Source organism: Saccostrea echinata, unplaced genomic scaffold (assembly GCF_033153115.1).
Source record: "Saccostrea echinata isolate AGI-Se365-2 ecotype Australia unplaced genomic scaffold, CSIRO_AGI_Sech_v1 ptg000001l, whole genome shotgun sequence".
Classification (NCBI taxonomy): domain Eukaryota; kingdom Metazoa; phylum Mollusca; class Bivalvia; order Ostreida; family Ostreidae; genus Saccostrea; species Saccostrea echinata.
Genome location: NW_026889750.1, coordinates 6,969,830 through 6,988,133, shown reverse-complemented (window position 1 = coordinate 6,988,133; position 18,304 = coordinate 6,969,830). Strand labels below are relative to the sequence as shown.

Genomic DNA, 18,304 nt, shown 5'->3' with positions numbered 1-18,304 from the left:
ACTGGTATGGGTTTTTTGTTGTATATTGCATGATTTAGAAAGCAATGTCATATTTTGATTTTAATGCAAAAGTGAAAGTTGGAGAGAATATTTCCCATCTTTTCCATTTTATCACACAAGCATAGTCAAATACCCAAAGGCATATATCAGATTCATTAGGTTCTTTGTAAATACTATATCCAAAACTCTACAAATTAAGAATCATGGTTTCTTTTGTAATTAGTTTTCCAGATGAGAAGGAAGTTGTTTCCTGAAAATATCGATATTTAAGAAGACTGTTTCAAAGAATAAACAATACTGTGTGCTCAAAGAAAATTTCTGTATTCTCAAAAACACTAAATCAACGTTTAGGACGAAAGAGTGATAACGGATTCTTGAAACACCCGAGTCCTCTAGATCTGTGTCTTCATGATCAAAGCTAGACCCATAAAGACTGCAAACCTTATTGAATAAATAATATATATTAATACATGTATGTACATATCTCTAAAAATAAATATATTTCAACAATACTTCAGGCAATTATATACAACACTGAATAACCGGATTTCTTTTTTTGTTCAGGAAACCCTTGAAAAAATGTGATATTCTATAATTTTGATAAATTATCTTCAGTTACTTCTAAACTCTAAGTTTTTCACAGGAATATTTACGAGTTAGCACATCACGATTATAATACATGGATATCATGGGATTTCTACATTTCAATAAAATTGGAATCATATCAATATATACAAAACTATTATGTAAATAATAGTTTAATGTTAAACAAATTATCTTTCATCATGGCATGTTGTACTATTAAATTGACACTCTTTGATTTTGTCGTCCCATTTCAGGTAGCTGCCGTCAGACTTTGCACAGGTCTTGTTAATGGTGATGTTATTTGAACAGGACACGAAGCCGAAACAGGTAAAACAAGACTGGTAATCCCCGTCTCTCATAGTAGTACAGTCGCTTACACATACTGTATGAAAACGCAGTTTGATTATAAATCATATCTTTTTTATAAGTACACTGTAGTTTAGAAGTAAATTTTTGTGTATTATTCTGTTGCACTTACCTGTCCCTTGGGTTTGTGAAAAGTATTCTTTTATAATGGAAGCTGTGTTTGAAAAATCTGAAAAATAATTTAAAACGTTGCTCTGCCATGCCGACTTTTAATTGTTGCGTCTCTCCCATACAGGGATTCTCTAACATGTTAGCGAACCCCTAAGGAGTACTTGATTGGTTGCCAGGATCAGTGCAGCATCTAATCGATTGCCGTGATCCACAAAGTAAAAATGTATAGAAACTTTGAAGAAATTCAGTTTTGCAAAGGGAGAATTGGGTTATATAATATGTGCTCTTTAGGTACCTTTTTTTCTTTATTCCTTCCTTTCTGAATTAAATAATGCTTAATTTGTCAAAAGACACCTTTCAAGCCTCATGTCTTATGCCAATTAAAAACAATGATAATGAAAGATAAAAGAGCTCGCCTCAGCGAATGTTATCTTTAAATAAGACAAATTATTTCACTAAAATAATAATCTAGTAGTGTGCATCCCTAGATTCAATATTTATCTAATTTTGGTCAACTTATAGCTGCAAGAAATGGACCTGCTCCAAAAAACTTTAACATGGTCACTTACATGTATCCTAAAAATGTAGGTCAAATCAAGCATCATCTGTAGCAAGTCTGGTAATGTGTATCCTTGATGTAAATTCCATGCAAGTTTGGTCTGCAAGTTTGGGCTTATAGTTACTTTAGAATATGAACCTCCTCCAATACTTTTAACTTGTTCATTCATCTTAAAAATGTATTTCAAATCAAGCATCTATTGGAAGCAAGTTTGGTAGTGTGCATTCTATGATGTATCATCGATAAAAGTTTGGTCAATATAGGGCCTATAATTACTTTAGAATGAACCTGCTCAAAAACATTCACCTGGTCACCCATATGCATCCAGAAAATTTAGGCAAGATCTAGGAATTCAAGCAAGTCTGGTAGTGTGCGTCCTTGGATGTATCATCCCTGCAAGTTTGGTCAATATAGGGCTAATAGTTACATGTACTTAAAAATGAGAACCTGTTCCAAAAACTTAAACCTGCCTAAAAAATTTTAATATGCCCCCAAATATTTTTTTGCTCCAAATACATAAACCTGATCATCCTTTTGCTGAAAATGCAGTATCTGAAACCTGCCAATGAAACATACTAAGCGTCGTCTATGTATTTCTGATCAATATAGGGCAAAGAAGTACTTGAAAAGAAATCTGCTCCAAAAAAAAAATAACCTTGGACCCCGACGGTTTTACATGATCATGAGCTCCCCAAACACCGTTGAAGCGAGCGAAAAGGAACTCGAGTTGGAGAAAAAAAGGTCACCAACTCGCACAAGTTATGAAATCTATGTCTTTGAATCAAATACATGATGATATAGAAAATCTAAAATCGTAAAATTTTTCTACAATTATTAACACCGACTTTAAACCGACTTTAAACCACTTTAAACCACTCGGAAATTTTCATGTCTTGCAATTTGTTATATATAAAATTACTTAAAAATTTTGTAGAAATCATTCTCCTTCTCAGCACAAGTACTCTAGATCTGAAATTGATATTAAAAATATGAGGGAGGTCCATATTGACAATAACTAAAGGCTTTGGAGACCAAGTCTTTTGACGATCTGTTAAATTTCTCATGGACACAAAATGTGCTGCTTTATTAGCTTTTTTGTTTTTGTACTCAAATTTTTCTTTTTTATTAATATTATATGAGCTGTCCTCTAGTATTTTCTTCACTTTAAATTTGTTTTTACAAGTTAGCGGAAATTCGGAGCTAAGATACGCTAATTTATTATTACCTTAAAGTAACAAAATTACGTGAGTATCTCACATAAGTTATGGACAGCTTGGAGTTTCATAATGCTTTCATGTTCCAATAACGATTTGATGCAGAGTACATTTATTCTAACTACAATAACATCATAAATACCATAGTAAATAAATCATTACTAAAATATTTTTTTTATTTATTGTCTTTCCATCATGTTAACATAATTTAAAGTCTTAAGCAACAACAATTTAACCTCTAGAATATGCTTCCAATACATAACCAATAATACCTTTTTTAATTTCGGATCGAAGAAACTCCACAGTCCTGGTGAAATTTTCCGTTATTTTTGGTAATTCTGATAGCTGTTCTGTATTAAGGGCACTTAGTGCAGCGCCAACAGATATTCCAAGGAAAAAGATTAGAATAAGTGCAATCCTGCACCAACTTACTTTTAATTTCTGTGAAAAAAGAATTATCTTTAAAATAACATAAATTGCCATAAAGTTTAGAGCTTGTTTAGTGTGTGGGGTTGGGGTGGGAGTGGGTTGCAATTAAAATGGATTTATATATTTTACTAAATGCTTTCAAGACGAATGTATTAATCATACAATTAATTTTCTTTTACCTTTATCCATGAAATTGTTGGTAAACTCTTTAAGTCTACACTTGGAAATTACATTTCCGAATACATTTTATAAAGTGGAAGAGGACGATATACGAGGGGTGATCAAAAAGTTCGCGAACTGTCTTTATTTTTACAAAAACACAATTCAGATTAGAATGAAATTTGGCACACAAATATTCATAAGCATGTTCTATAAAAAGCAGATGTTACATATGTTTTGGTCCATGTTTATGACGTCACATGTGAAAATGACCTCAATAGGTAGATGGCTCGTGGCAAAAAACGGGTGACCCAGTCTTACTCGAGCATGGAACGGCTGTAAAGTTTAACGTGTATCTTGGAAATTCCTTTGCAGTGGCATATAATAATTTGTACAGGGTTTATAAAAACAAGGTACTTGCAAAAAGTTCAATCATTAATTTGATTGATTGTTTTAGTGAAGGAAGGGAAATGGTTAAAAATTATGTTTGTTCTGGTGCCTATTGAAAGTATGGTGAGAAAGAGATGTGTCCTTAGTTGAGCAATCTGTTATTAAAGTTAGAGTTACAAAAATAGTTGAGTATCTTAACAATAAAATAATTATTAAATCCATAAAATATCAATTACTTTAGATATTAAACGTATCAGATATGATAAAAAGAACGCGCGTATACTTGATTCACATTTAAAAAACGACACATCTAAGGCAGAAGGGTCGGGTTGTGATGGTCACCATGCTCATTCTGGTGAAAGATATCCTTATCCATTCATCCTATTGCCGAGATTTGGTCATTTGTGACAAATGGATCATTCTTGTTGTAAAAATTAACTTGCATGGAAATAATTATAAGACTCGGATAAATCTTTTAGCTGCCGTGAACAGAACGCTTAAGAGCATGTCACGTGACCGTCTGGGCCACGTGTTTCGCGCATGAGCAGAACTATGGCAGATGTGCAATAAAACCGGAGGGGACTACTTTAAAAAATAATACACATTGAAACCTAATTTTATTTCTTTTATGGTAGTAATTCAATTAGTTCGCGAACTTTTTGGTCACTCCTTGTATATATATATATATATATATATATATATATATATATATATATATATATATATATATATATATATATATATATATATATATATATATGTATTGGTATTATGATAGCGGCCAATAAAATCTTTAAAAACTGACTGCAACCAGTACTGATGAAAAAAAAATGAGATAGTAGGTTAAAAAAAACTGTTTACTATTTGAATTATGTTCCAAAATTTAACCAATATAGATAGACAGAACTAAAACAGATTGACGAATTAATTCATACATGTATTCTTTGAAATCATACAATTTATTTGACTGTTGACAAATTATATTGAGGACTGCAGTAATTAAAAAATCGTTTTATGCATAATTATGATTCTTTGCGAAATTAACGAATGTCAAGATAATTCGTAACACTGTTGTTGTACATGTAAGTAACGAAACGAGAGGAAAACCAGTAAAGTTATTGTATAATCTTGAAAGCGTTTGTGGGCAGCATAACTTAGCTGTAAATAATCGTTTAGTAGTGTTTTTTTTTACAGAAATATATGAAATTTATATGGTCACCTTTGTAGGTAATGTTTGCGTTTTCATCTTAATACTATAAGGCCAAGCCCCACTATGTTTGAAGAGATGGACCAGAAATACATGTAGCATAAATTTTGTAGCTATGATGCGTTGGGCTCTTAAAGGATGACTGTACTTAAGGACATGCGGAATTTGCGACAAAATAAACTTTCAAAACAAGCATTTTTCTTTTCATTGCAAGAATGGTCAACATCCAATCTACAACTTCATATAATTACGTTTGATAAGAAAGTGTATTTACGAAGTTCGAATCTGTTTTTAAAGGCAGGGGTCATCACAATTTCTTGAATCTCCGTTCGATAATGAGGACGCCCACTTTTTTACTGACTATGTATAAAGTCGTGTATAAAGCGCATGTTTAAAGCTCATGTTTGTCTATTGTTCTACGTTTAACAGTAGTTGTATATTTGCATAAATAATATTGTGTCAAAAGGAGATTAATAGACAAACATGCGCTCATGGTCAAAAAGAGAAAAAAAACTGCTTCTTCTTATACATTCGCTCTTTGTGTTGAACCAAGGATTATGACATGTTGAATATTATAATTCACCACGTGATTTCTTACCTCAGGTAACTTTGTGAATACTAAATTCCGTCACGTGACTTGTAAGGTAGCATGTTTTGTGCTAACTAGGACATTGTGTTCGAACACGTTGTCATCTGGCATTGATATAAAATCTGCTTTAATTACATTGACGTGCTCATGTTGTTAATTTCGTTTTGAAACCTTTGTCTGAAGTGTATTTGTGCCATACAGAATGGAGAGGGAGATTGGAAAGAGTGATCACGTTCGCTTTCCCAAACATTTCATTGTTATTTATTTTCTCCCTCGTTTCACTCCTCCGAAAATAAATATTTTCTTGACTAATTTATTGAAAAACAAAGAAAAAGAATATATTGTAGGTTGTTGCGTTCGTTACAAATCGCTTTTTATTAATAACACAAATCAATTATATTATTTTTACAAAATAAAGAATGCAAGGGAATAAACAATGCAAGGGCTGGGCGGGCCGGGAAAGCCAAAGACACAAAAACTACTGCGATTCTTTGTAACGAACGTCGCATTAATCGAACATTGCCCGGCAAATGTATTTATAGTGAGCGCTAAATCGCTCGTGCATGAAAAACCAGTATTCTTAAGATACGAAAATTCACGAAAATTACCGAAGCTAAAAACGTAAAGAAATAAATTTATTTTCTCCCTCGTTTCACTCCTCCGAAAATAAATATTTTCTTGACTAATTTATTGAAAACAAAGAAAAAGAATATATTGTAGGTTGTTGCGTTCGTTACAAATCGCATTAAACAAAGGACAGTGATTGCAATAATATAAATTTTATAATCCAAGATTCATTGAAACTAGTATTTTTTGTTCAAGATTGTCTTTTATATAACCGTCTTTGGCTTTATCCGTGACCCAACGACCATGTATTTTAAGCAGTCGATCTGACACATTATTATTAGAAGCGGCTGTAACTCCGCCGCTGCGTAAACTATGCAATGAATATTTAGAACTGTCAAGGCCAATTTCATTTAAAGATGACAACAATATTTCTCTAGCTCTTGTGTATGACAGAGATTTGGATTTATTGGAAGCTTTGAAAACATTGAGAGATTTTACAAAGATTAAAGCTGTAAAAAGATAATCGTCGGAAGACTTATCCATCTTTAACATGTCAATGTATTTATTTAACCAAAACACAGGACACAGATCATTTCCAGTTTTTGCGATTATCACCGAGTTTCCTCTTCTATAGAAATCTGTTTTACTTCTGGGAATGTTGATATCGATGTAAACGTTTTCCCATTTAATATCGCATAATCGAATATTTGATAATTCACCGAATCTAAAGAATCTGGAAAAACCCAATAAACACATCACAAACGATCTCAATTTCAGCACATTTGAAGGATCCTTGGAAGAAACATCCATTAATTTACGTAATATATCTGTAGTGATAGGTTCTTTTTTGTTGATAGGTTTTGATAACATACGTCTTCCTCCTTCAAGTACTAGTTTCAGAAACTTGTCCTCGCATGGATTCAATCTTGAAGAAAATTCGTGAGTCCAGCTTATACTGTAGAAATACGCTTCCAGAACGGATGTTGATACCCTCTGTTGCACCAAACCTCCCATAAAAAGAGCGACGGTAGATACTGATGCCGGAAGATGTGTAAAGGAATGCTTCAAACACCAGTCTCTGAATTTAGAGAAATATATGTCGTACTTCTTGTTCGTGGATTGAGATTTTGCGTTTCTCACGATATTAGGCAAAGACTCCACTATATCACTAAAATGGTGATTTTGTTTAAACTTTTCAATATTTATCCATTGGCCTTGATAATTCTTCAATATCTGAAATATATAACAATAATGCACATTAAAATTCAAATCAATTTTGCACCATAGCCAAATGTAGCCACGATAGTATAACACATGCACGTACACACAAAACATTTTATAATCAACATCAAAACAGGAGAGCAGTCCTCCTTGATTCAATTTAAGCAGTCATCAATTTATATGATTGTCAGTACCAGAATATTATGTTAATTATAATCTTATATTTGAGTTGCAGTCATTCAAAGTAAACACATCATATCTAGGAGAGCAGCCCTCTTTATTGGATAACAGTCATCCAATTATTTCATTACAATACGCATGCACATTGTACACTGGCTAGCAGTCAACCTTTGTGTACTATCTGTCCATATTTCACAATCAAAGCATGCTAATTGCACATAGTACATTGTTACAGTGACTTAATTACGAAGCATCCAATCTCAGTGCTATAACATTACTGATAAATTTGTGAGATGCAAATATGCTACTTTTATCAGAACCCGAAATGAAAAAAATTGTTGGTTTTTCATATTCTATCATATCTTTCACAAACCACAAGAACTTTCCATTCTTGTCGAACAAAGATGGCCAAAAAGCTGCTGATTTCCATTTAGGAACAATTAAGGTGCCCTTAGCCCCGCAATTTAATAAATGTTTTATTGTCCTCCCTATCAAATAAATGGGAGGAACAATCCAATTCAAATCTTGTGACCAGTCAAACGCAAATGCGTCGACGCCGCTTGTTCCAGGAGACCAAAACAAAGAATAAAATTTTTTCACTTTGAAATTGTTGCAACTCGCAAAATTATCACAAGTGTAAGGTCCCCAAACCTTATTGAAAAATGCAAAAATATGATTGCTTATACCCCAATCGTCAAAATCAAAAACTTTGCTGACAAAATCTGCTTCTACGTTTTGATCTCGTGGAACCCAGGCTACAGAAAAATCGATATTTGTAATCAAACAATTTGTGTATATAGAAAAAGCAAGAGTTTGTAAATCCGAATTCATACTGCCGATCTGCGAAATTCTAACGACGTTTTGATTGTCTGTGTATAGTTTTACAAATTTATTTTCTAAAACCCCACCAAAAGATTTCATGAACATTTCAACTGTTTTAAGTTCTCTAAAAGTTGAACTCTGAAATCTGTCTGATTCGTCCCACATAACATGAAAAACTTTCTTAGTAGAATCTATCATCACGCCACCGCCTGCAAAATCACTAGCGTCAGTAAAAGCAATGCGTTCCGGTATGCGATACCATGGAGAAATAACCCTACCGGGAATTGATAGACTATTTTTTAACCAAAACTCTAGCTCACACCACGCGGGAAGTGAAATATTAATATTTTCATCCCAACATGATGCATTTGCAATTAGCATTGACAATTGTCTAGTTGTTATTTGACAAACAGGCCCAAGTGCAAACTTAAATGAAATAATACTGCCTACTACTGAAGCGAGATCTCTGGCAGAAATTTTTTGTTTTTCTCTAAGTTTAATTATCTTACTGCACAAACTTTCTAATTTATGTCGAGGAATACCAATAAACCCGACTTCTAAGTTCCACTCAAAACCGAGCCACTCTAATTTTTGAATTGGATTCCAAACGCTCTTTTCTTCATTAACAAGAAAACCAGCATGCAATAAGTCTTTTTGAATATCCTGTGACATTAAAATACAATTTTGTTTTGAATCGCAAACCCAGCCATCATCTAAATACATAATAACTCCATACGCTTTTGTTCTCCAATGCAATACTAACGGTCTTAATACTTTAGTAAAAATGTAACCCGCACTGCTGAGGCCAAAGGGGAGGACCGTGAATACAAAATAAAGCTTTGAGCCATTGAAATTCCAAGAAAACCCCAAGTATTTGTAAAAATCTGGATGAATGTTTACGTGATGATATCCGCTTGTTAAATCAAATTTTATCATAAATAAGCCTTTTTTGGCAAAATTGAGACCCTCTGAAGTCCCTTCGAATTTGAATTTTCTCTTTAAGACGCATGCATTGACATGTCTAAGGTCAAGAATCAACCTTGGCTTTTTATTCAATGGCACAGAAACGGTCAGTGGATTTACACAATGGGGCGGTTCAAAGCATTCAATCACTTACTCTTTTTTCAACAATTCTAATATGGCCTTTTCAACAAAAGGGTGCTCTGCAGTGCTGATTTGTTTTTAGACAAAAATACAACTTCAGGAAATGTAATAAATTCTATCCTATAACCAAATCTGATAACATTTAAAATATAATCGTCTGGTTTTATAACATTCTTCCAAAATTCAAAAGAGTTTTTTAAACGATCTTTAACTGAAATGTTAGATTTTGAATAAAAGTCAGATTTCTGATCCAATAAATGACTATCATACTCAACTTCACTGCTGGTCTGCTGTTGATGTTGGAACAAGTGCTGTTGTTTCGGTTCTCTGGGAATTTGTGAACTGTAGTTGCTGGGTATACGGGGAGAATCTTGCAAAGTGGCCCGGGAGTCGGCAGTAGTGGCAGACGATGTTTGCGACCTGTGTTTGAAGAGGTTTTCTGTAATTGGCCGGACTGGGCGAAAAGAATCTAGGGTCGAATTGCTGCCGGTAGTTGAATTTTGAACTGCCGAGAAAAAGCTGCTTAGAGGACAAACTATCGAACACTCCTGAAGTTTTAGGGAAAACCGGTCTGTCGTATGGAGATTTCCGCTTCTTGTTGGCGGCTCTTGAAATAGCGGAGCGCAGTCTGGCGGCATCCTCGCTATTGTCAGCAATATCAGAATCCACGTACTCCTTAACGGTGTCCCAACCATGTTTATCAGCTATTCGTAATAACTTGTTTCGTTGACGAATGGCCTCTTTCTCGGAAGAAATTAAATCTGTGACACCGCTAAAATCGCCAGATGTGAGTTTTTGTGACAACAGCTCTAAACCTCGCAGTCTTGCCTCATTGAAATGAAACTGTATTTTGTTTCCTTCTCCACTGAACTCAATTGTGTTTGCTGGTTTAAGTTTATCTTGAACTTCAGAAAGAATAATAGTTTTTTGCTTTTCAAGAGCGGCGTCTAACCTACTGTTGAATAGACTTACAGCGTCAATAACATCAAAATCCTGTCCAGAATTGGAGTTAGTCTCTGTCTGTGATTCCCGAGGAACATCTCTATTAGAAGCTGTACTTGAAGATTCTGTAGACATGCCAAAGACACAAAAACTACTGCGATTCTTTGTAACGAACGTCGCATTAATCGAACATTGCCCGGCAAATGTATTTATAGTGAGCGCTAAATCGCTCGTGCATGAAAAACCAGTATTCTTAAGATACGAAAATTCACGAAAATTACCGAAGCTAAAAACGTAAAGAAATAAATTTATCAAGTCTAATTTTAGAGCCATTCTTACAATGTTAGCTCCACCTCTCATGCTTATTTTATGTTCAATCAAGGGCAGGTAAGTGTAAATGCACTATATTTGGAAAGTAGTAAGGACAAAAAACATCGAATCATTTTATTGTATCACAGTCTAAAATCATTTTAAGATTTAAATGTGGTTCCAAATTGACAGTATTCTTTCATAAACATACAAAAGTGAGATAAGGTATAGGTATAAAAGCAACAGAAGCAATCGAAAAGACCCCAAAACAGGCGTAAAGTACAGTCATCCTTTCTAAAATAAATGAATGATGATGTCGAATATAGAATGATTGTGACTGAATAAATTGATTAATACCTTATCACCATATGTAGGTAGGGATTGTGTTGTCAATTCTGTCGATTCCGTTCCATCAGACACTTTTCTTTTCTAAAAATTTAAAACATTTTACAGACATAATTTTAACTTGATATGTAATCAGGCTTGGGGTAATGCTAAATGTAATTGTAATGCATTGCAATGCATTACTTGAACACGAAATAATGCTAGTAATGTGCAATGCCAAAAAATTGCATTACATGTAATGGTAATGTAATGCATTACTTTCTCAAATTCAGAGTAATGCTGGCATTACATAGCATTACAAAGCATTATTTTGTATATATCTATTCAAAAAAAAAAAAAAAAAAAAAAAAAAAAAAAAAAAAAAAAATGTACATGGAAATAATAGTGAAGATTAATTTTTTTTTCTGAAATAATAGAGGTAAATGAAAAAAGTTAACCTATTTAAATAAACTCTCTATATCTATTTAAATATATATTTTTATTATGTTGAAAGTACAATTCGCATACATTTAAATTTTTATACTTATTTTAGATAAGATTTGATTTCAAAGAATATTTTAAAGATATTTTTAAAAATATCCTTTAAAAATAATTCCAGTATGAGGCACACTATTAATGTATAATGTAAACATATAATTGCCACCTTTTAAATAGAGTGTCATCAAAACACAAAATGCCTCTAAGATTATGTAACAATTAAAACAATGTATTGTTTTGGGAATTATTCAAAAAACCAGCCCCTTTCTTCTGACTATGTTTATGAAACATTAATTGAGCTCGTCTAGCTTGAGCTGACCATGACAAATCCATTGCACCAAAAGGAATAGAAAATAGACACTTGACTTTTAGAAGAGCAAAATGTACATACTGTCCAACAATTTTTACAAGTTTGTCAATCATTTATTTTTGTCATAATTTAACGTATACAAGATTCAAATAATCTTTATATATCTTATTAAGATTAGTTTTGGGGAGGGATTAAATTGCCCCAAAAGTTTAATTGCTTTATGACATCAATTATAGTTATACAAAAAGTTCATATTGTAAATGTACATGTTTTTATCTTATTGACAATTGAAAAGTTCGAACATCCTGTGAATAATAAAAAGATGTGTAAATTGTTTACAGTGTAATAAATACAGGTACTTGGAATAAAATTTGAATTATCGTTCATCATGTTTAGTTACAAAGGGGTGGGATGCATGTTTATGAAAATAGTTGCAAAGTTTTGTATTTTTATTTCTGAAAACCTCCAAAAGTAATGGTAATGCATTACTTTCCTAAAGTAATGGTAATGTAATGCATTACTTTAAGAAATTAAAGTAATGGTAATTTAATGCCAAAATTCTTGAAGTAATGGTAATGCATTACTTTACAATGTAATTCGCCCCAAGCCTGTATGTAATATATGACAAATATTTGAATATCATTATTTTACTTTAAATTGGCAGTAAGAAGAGTTTTCATCGTCGCGATCGAAAGGATAATTCCTTGGGGGATATTTTTTTCAATCTCAGAAAAGCGTCCAGTATTTTTCAATTCATACGGTATTCTTGATGTCTGGAAAAACACAGTTCTGAGATATTTCTTCTCATGTTAATATTTTAGTGAATTTAAAGAAACGATTACAAAATTGATTTCAGAATAATGAAAACATTTTTTCTATGCTAAAATTTTTTTTTTATAAGATGAAATTAGAATAAATAACTTTTTAACAGGTCTGGACAATTTCCATTTAAGGAAATCATGAACGATGATGTTTATTACTATAAATGCACAGAATAAATAATGTGATTATTCCACTAGCCAATCAGACAACAAGATTTAAGCAAATCCACGAGAAAATAAAAAAAAAAAATCGGTTTTAAACTTTTTTTCTCAAAAGATTTTTGGAAAAAAATCCGGTAAACTTTTAGAAATAATACGGCATGTGTAATAATTCTACCGTGAACAAACAATTTTAAGACATAAAGGTTAAGAATAAATTCTACGTGGGAATAAAATCTATCTCTATAAATTAGCAATCCAAATAGTTTAAGAAATTTGAAATACGGCAGATTTTAAGTTTTTTAAGCCTGCTATGGAGATGTTTTAGCACTAGGGAATATGACAATAGCAGTCTACATGCACTTATTTCCTGTGTATAACAAAATTGTCCAGTTTCTTGTATGCTTGAAATATAAAGATAAAAAAGCATCATCTTCATTCCTTTTTCCAAAGTTTTTACACCTTGCCATATGTCCATATAAAGTGTATATATGTTGCAGATCTGTTTGTGGGTGTGTGAGAGTGATGGTTTCCGATTGATCATGAAAACATTTACCCGAATATGGAGTATGTTTATAGCAACATTTCACTTACCATACATGACTTCCAAATATGGAAATCTTCCAGACCTTCCTGACAAAAATTTACTACACACGTATTTGTATAATTGTTTCTATAGCGAACTAAAAAATGACGCATATACTTTAATACTCTGATTTATAATGAAACTTTTTCGAGATTTAATTTTAATAACTCTTGAATATATTACCAATTATGTAAATTTTGGAGATTAAAATGTGAATATACAATTAATATTTCTTTTCCTCTTTCTCAGGAATTCTCATTTAGAAATTGAGGGAAATTAATCATAACAATTTGAAATTCATTTAAAAAATACTTGACACTACGCACGGTGTTGGTACATATATTATAATATCTGACTCTTTATATGTCGAAAAGAAACTATGTTTTCAAGGTGCAATTTGTTCTATAAATTAAATATGAAATTTAATGTATTATCTAAGGTACTAAATTATTCTAAAAATTCTCTTTTTAGCAATGTAATGTCATATTTATTCACTGTTCCAACGTAAATATAAGTCAGGCTTGGTAAAGTGTAGCCATTTTGTTCTGTACAAACGAATTACTGTACAAACAGTGACTTAACATTGCTCATTTAAATATCTAAAATACATAAAATAATGACATTGATATACCATTACTGTATTTTGGAAGAACATTTTATACTATATGAAATAATTACATAATTTTTACGGTAATAATGTACGTAAAATAAATGCAAGCATCGATGAAAATGTAGCCATTTTGTCTCATACGAAAAGCGATATAATATTACACTATGTATGATATCGGGATAATCAAATTATTATCTCCGTGCCCCCTTTCCCCAATTTTTGCAGGTCCGTAGTACCAGATATTGGTTAGGAGGGTCCCTCTACCATTGTTTTAGAATAGTCTTTTGCTGTAAATTTCGTGCGAAAATTTTCATTCAAAGACCGTTATCCCCCCTTTTCATTTTTTGCACCAATATCAAATTCCTTCATGTTATTGTTCTCAATAATTTGCCGAAAATGAAAATGAGAAAACCTCCCTCTCCCTCTTAAGAATAAAAAAAATAGTAAAAGGATTTTTGACTTTTGGCGATTGGCCAGTTTTTCAATTTGGTGGGTCAATTCTTAATGGTGAAACGCCTCATCCCTCCTTTTCTGCTTGTCAATTCCTCCAATTTAAATACGATTCCACATGCCTTTTCCGAGAGCTTAAAGCTTATTTTTTCATATGTTATAGTATTGAAGACTAGACCAAAAAGGCAGCCAACATGTACTACTTAAGCTGAAAAAACCCACAAAGAATAGTTCGATTGAATATTCTGCCATTCATTTTTTGTCAGTTTAGCGCCCACCTATAATTCAAGAACCAATCTACATATTCACAAAAACGCATGAGCACAAAAGCCCAAAATTAAAACAAGCACAAGCACTTAAATCGGTTGTCATAAAAATGACACCAATCAAATGTATTGATTTTATAATTGCATTTTTCTCGTAGAAAGATACATTTTGTCTATCGTAGAAAAATACATTCCTTTGCAAAACAAGTTCGTAAATACTAAGTACATTACCTAATTCAAAACAGTCTAGGTAGATGTAGCATGAAAATTACAGAATTCGAAAGGTTTCAATAAAAAAGACAAAAGCGGATCTAGAGGGGGATCGAGGGGGAGGGGGTGCCCGGACATTCTCTGGGATTTTCAGAGTTATAAAATTGCCATGTAAAGTAACGAATGAAATCTTGGAATCCCCTAGGAAACATGACCCCATGTAAAATGGTACGGAAAGTCAGGTATCAGAAGAAAATAGACTAAAAAAAAGGTGCCCTCCCCCCAATGAAATATGATTTTCAAGTCTGGGGTTTGGGCAAGTTGTTTACTTTTATTCATTTATTAATTTTGCTAATCAAAAACTTTTGGAGTTGTGCTCGTTCTTACCATGGTTCATATAAATATTAAATACTTGCCATTCATATTTATCAGAATTGATTTAACTCAGATTATTCAACTCGTATATATTTAACCACGAAATTTTAAATGATATGCATGTTTTTCTGTTCCGCATTCCTCACTTTATGCCTATGTTCTGGGATCGATCCTCACAAGAAAATATAAACATGACTTTATCAACTCATACAAATAATCCTTGTTTAAGTATGCACAATTTATACAATTTATATAGTTTCTAGTATGATTTATATATTTGTCATATTGTCCGTCTTCCGTTTCCGTTCCGCGTTTTAGTACTTAAAACCCAAACAGAGAATACAACTTGAGGAAAAAGAGATAGAAAGGGGAAGAGAGGATATGAGTGAGGATAATTGAGATTCTTTTGAGTGTCTGTGCCAATTCCATAATAAATATCATTAGTTAGCATTTATTTATAAGATTTATTAAAATAATAATAATAATAATAATAATAATAATAATAAAAACCATCTGAGTATAGAACGTTGAATTTTTAGTGCCTTGTTATTTTGTATTGATAATATTCATATTAAAATATTTTAAGAATATGCAATTATAACGATTAAAACGCTATAACAACGTTATGACTTTAATTACGTTATTTTGACGTAACGTCAATGTGTACATTGTACCAACACCGTGTGCAACATCTTTGATTTACTATATTAAAACCTTTTGATTAACTATAGTGAAAACTTTGATACTAAAACATATTATTATAGTTAATTTTAGTAAACTATAGTTAACAATTTATTTTTTGGACTGTTTGTTGTTGGATTGTACTTACGGACTTTGTGCTTACGAACTGTCTACAAGAATAAAAGATACAGATATTTATTCCATTGGCAATGTTTTATCAATAGGTACTGTTAATACCAAGAAACATAATATATATAGTAAAAGCCGGAATTATAACACTGTATCATAAATGCATCGTAAGTGTCTCTCTCTCTCTCTCTCTCTGTGCTTGTATAATTGTCACATATCAATTAGGAAAAGAGATAGAGAGTAGGAGAAAGATATATATAAAAAGTATTTATTTGTATTTCTGTGCAGTATCCAAACCTATATAGGTAGAATGCATAAACAATGATTTAGAAATGTAAATATAAATGTTTTTAGTGTAAATGAGTATTATAAATGACATGGAAGCGCATGGCAATTCTTGCACAGTGCCGCATAGGTGAAATTATCAATTCCTTGTCGTTTATAGCTTCATAAACATGAAATAAATACTTACTTCTGTTTAAAGCTTAAAAACAAATACAATATCTAAATGTGGAAAACAGCATCTTAGTTCCAACTAATTTTTTGAGATGAAAATTCATGCTTACTTAAGGGTTTTGTTTACCTGTAATGGTGTCCGTCGTAGAACACATATCCTTCGAGCTAAAAATAATAAAAAAAAATATTGTGTCAGTTTATTGAGTTTTTTAGCAAACTTTTAATCTTTCATATGATTATGTTAAAAATGATTTAGTATTCTACAGCATTTCACTTGAGTCGATGTTACGAGATCGCAGGAGTATTAATCTTCAAGTATAAATAACATGCAAGATAAATATTAGGTTTGACTTGTAATACCGTTAAGCTACAATTTTTAATCTTTAACAAGAGATATACTGGGTCACGACACTACTAAGTTAACAGTCTCTTTCTGACAAATGAAAAGGTTAATGAAAATCCTTATTTTGTTCTCCAAAATAAAGCCCATCGTTCTTAAGAATTGTGTTTTTTTTTAATTTCTCTTCTTTTTTGTTCAATGAAAATCCTTATTTTGTTCTCCAAAATAAAGCCCATCGTTCTTAAGAATTGTGTTTTTTTTTAATTTCTCTTCTTTTTTGTTCAATGAAAATCCTTATTTTGTTCTCCAAAATAAAGTCTATCATGTCACAAATTTTGATTTACAGTACTTTCAGGTTCAATGTCAACTTCAGAAATTGTGGTCCTTTTGTTCTTAAGAATTTCAATATAGTTTACGTTTACATCTTTGTTTCCAAATCGAAACCCTAATCTACATGTACTCTTTGAGTACATGCTTTGAGCAAACACAATCTTTCTTTTCAAAATATCCTTTTACAATACAATGCAAAATTTTGAACCTTTGTTGTGGCCTTGCCCTAGCCTTTTGGACCATTATTTAATTAAGATTGAACCTACACTACATGGTAATACATCCATATCATACATGTATCAATATCAAATATTGCTGATCCATCGTCCTTGCAGTTGAGAATTGTTTTTTTAATTTCTCTTCTTTTTTGTATTTGAAAAATTATCTTAACCTGATAACGCTGCGGCCCAAAATTAATCACTGATTTGAGCTAATTTAAAGAGGCTTTTTCCTCTTTAAATTGATCAGGACATTTTAATACCCACAACTCATGAAGCGTGATCTATAAAATATAATATAGATAAAAGGTATGTAGATGACTTTTTATAAGACTGGAATGTTTTAACTGATTTAACTCAGATTATTCAACTCGTATATATTTAACCACGAAATTTTAAATGATATGCATGTTTTTCTGTTCCGCATTCCTCACTTTATGCCTATGTTCTGGGATCGATCCTCACAAGAAAATATAAACATGACTTTATCAACTCATACAAATAATCCTTGTTTAAGTATGCACAATTTATACAATTTATATAGTTTCTAGTATGATTTATATATTTGTCATATTGTCCGTCTTCCGTTTCCGTTCCGCGTTTTAGTACTTAAAACCCAAACAGAGAATACAACTTGAGGAAAAAGAGATAGAAAGGGGAAGAGTGGATATGAGTGAGGATAATTGAGATTCTTTTGAGTGTCTGTGCCAATTCCATAATAAATATCATTAGTTAGCATTTATTTATAAGATTTATTAAAATAATAATAATAATAATAATAAAAAAA

General features: G+C 31.9%; 1 protein-coding gene and 1 pseudogene across 1 annotated transcript; both read right to left on the bottom strand.

Moving 5' to 3' along the window:
- Positions 1–305: 305 nt before the first annotated feature.
- Positions 306–17,442, bottom strand: LOC133182001 (uncharacterized). Its single transcript, XM_061316699.1, has 7 exons — positions 17,319–17,442; positions 16,740–16,794; positions 16,193–16,214; positions 11,112–11,183; positions 3,108–3,276; positions 1,064–1,120; positions 306–967 (listed from the first exon to the last, which is right to left on the bottom strand). The coding sequence occupies exons 1-7, from the start codon at positions 17,440–17,442 to the stop codon at positions 774–776; spliced, it is 693 nt and encodes a 230-aa protein (XP_061172683.1). The 3' UTR covers positions 306–773.
- On the bottom strand, positions 9,780–10,580 carry LOC133182962 (uncharacterized; annotated as a pseudogene).
- Positions 17,443–18,304: the final 862 nt, after the last annotated feature.

Coding starts and splice junctions, on each gene's coding strand:
- LOC133182001 (XM_061316699.1), bottom strand. CDS start 17,442: ATGTACTCAAAGAGTACATGTAGATTAGGGTTTCGATTTGGAAACAAA. Junction 16,215..16,739: donor CAGGTAAACAAAACCCTTAA/GTAAGCATGAAT, acceptor TTATTCTTGTAG/ACAGTTCGTAAGCACAAAGT. Junction 3,277..11,111: donor TACCTACATATGGTGATAAG/GTATTAATCAAT, acceptor CTTTTTTCACAG/AAATTAAAAGTAAGTTGGTG.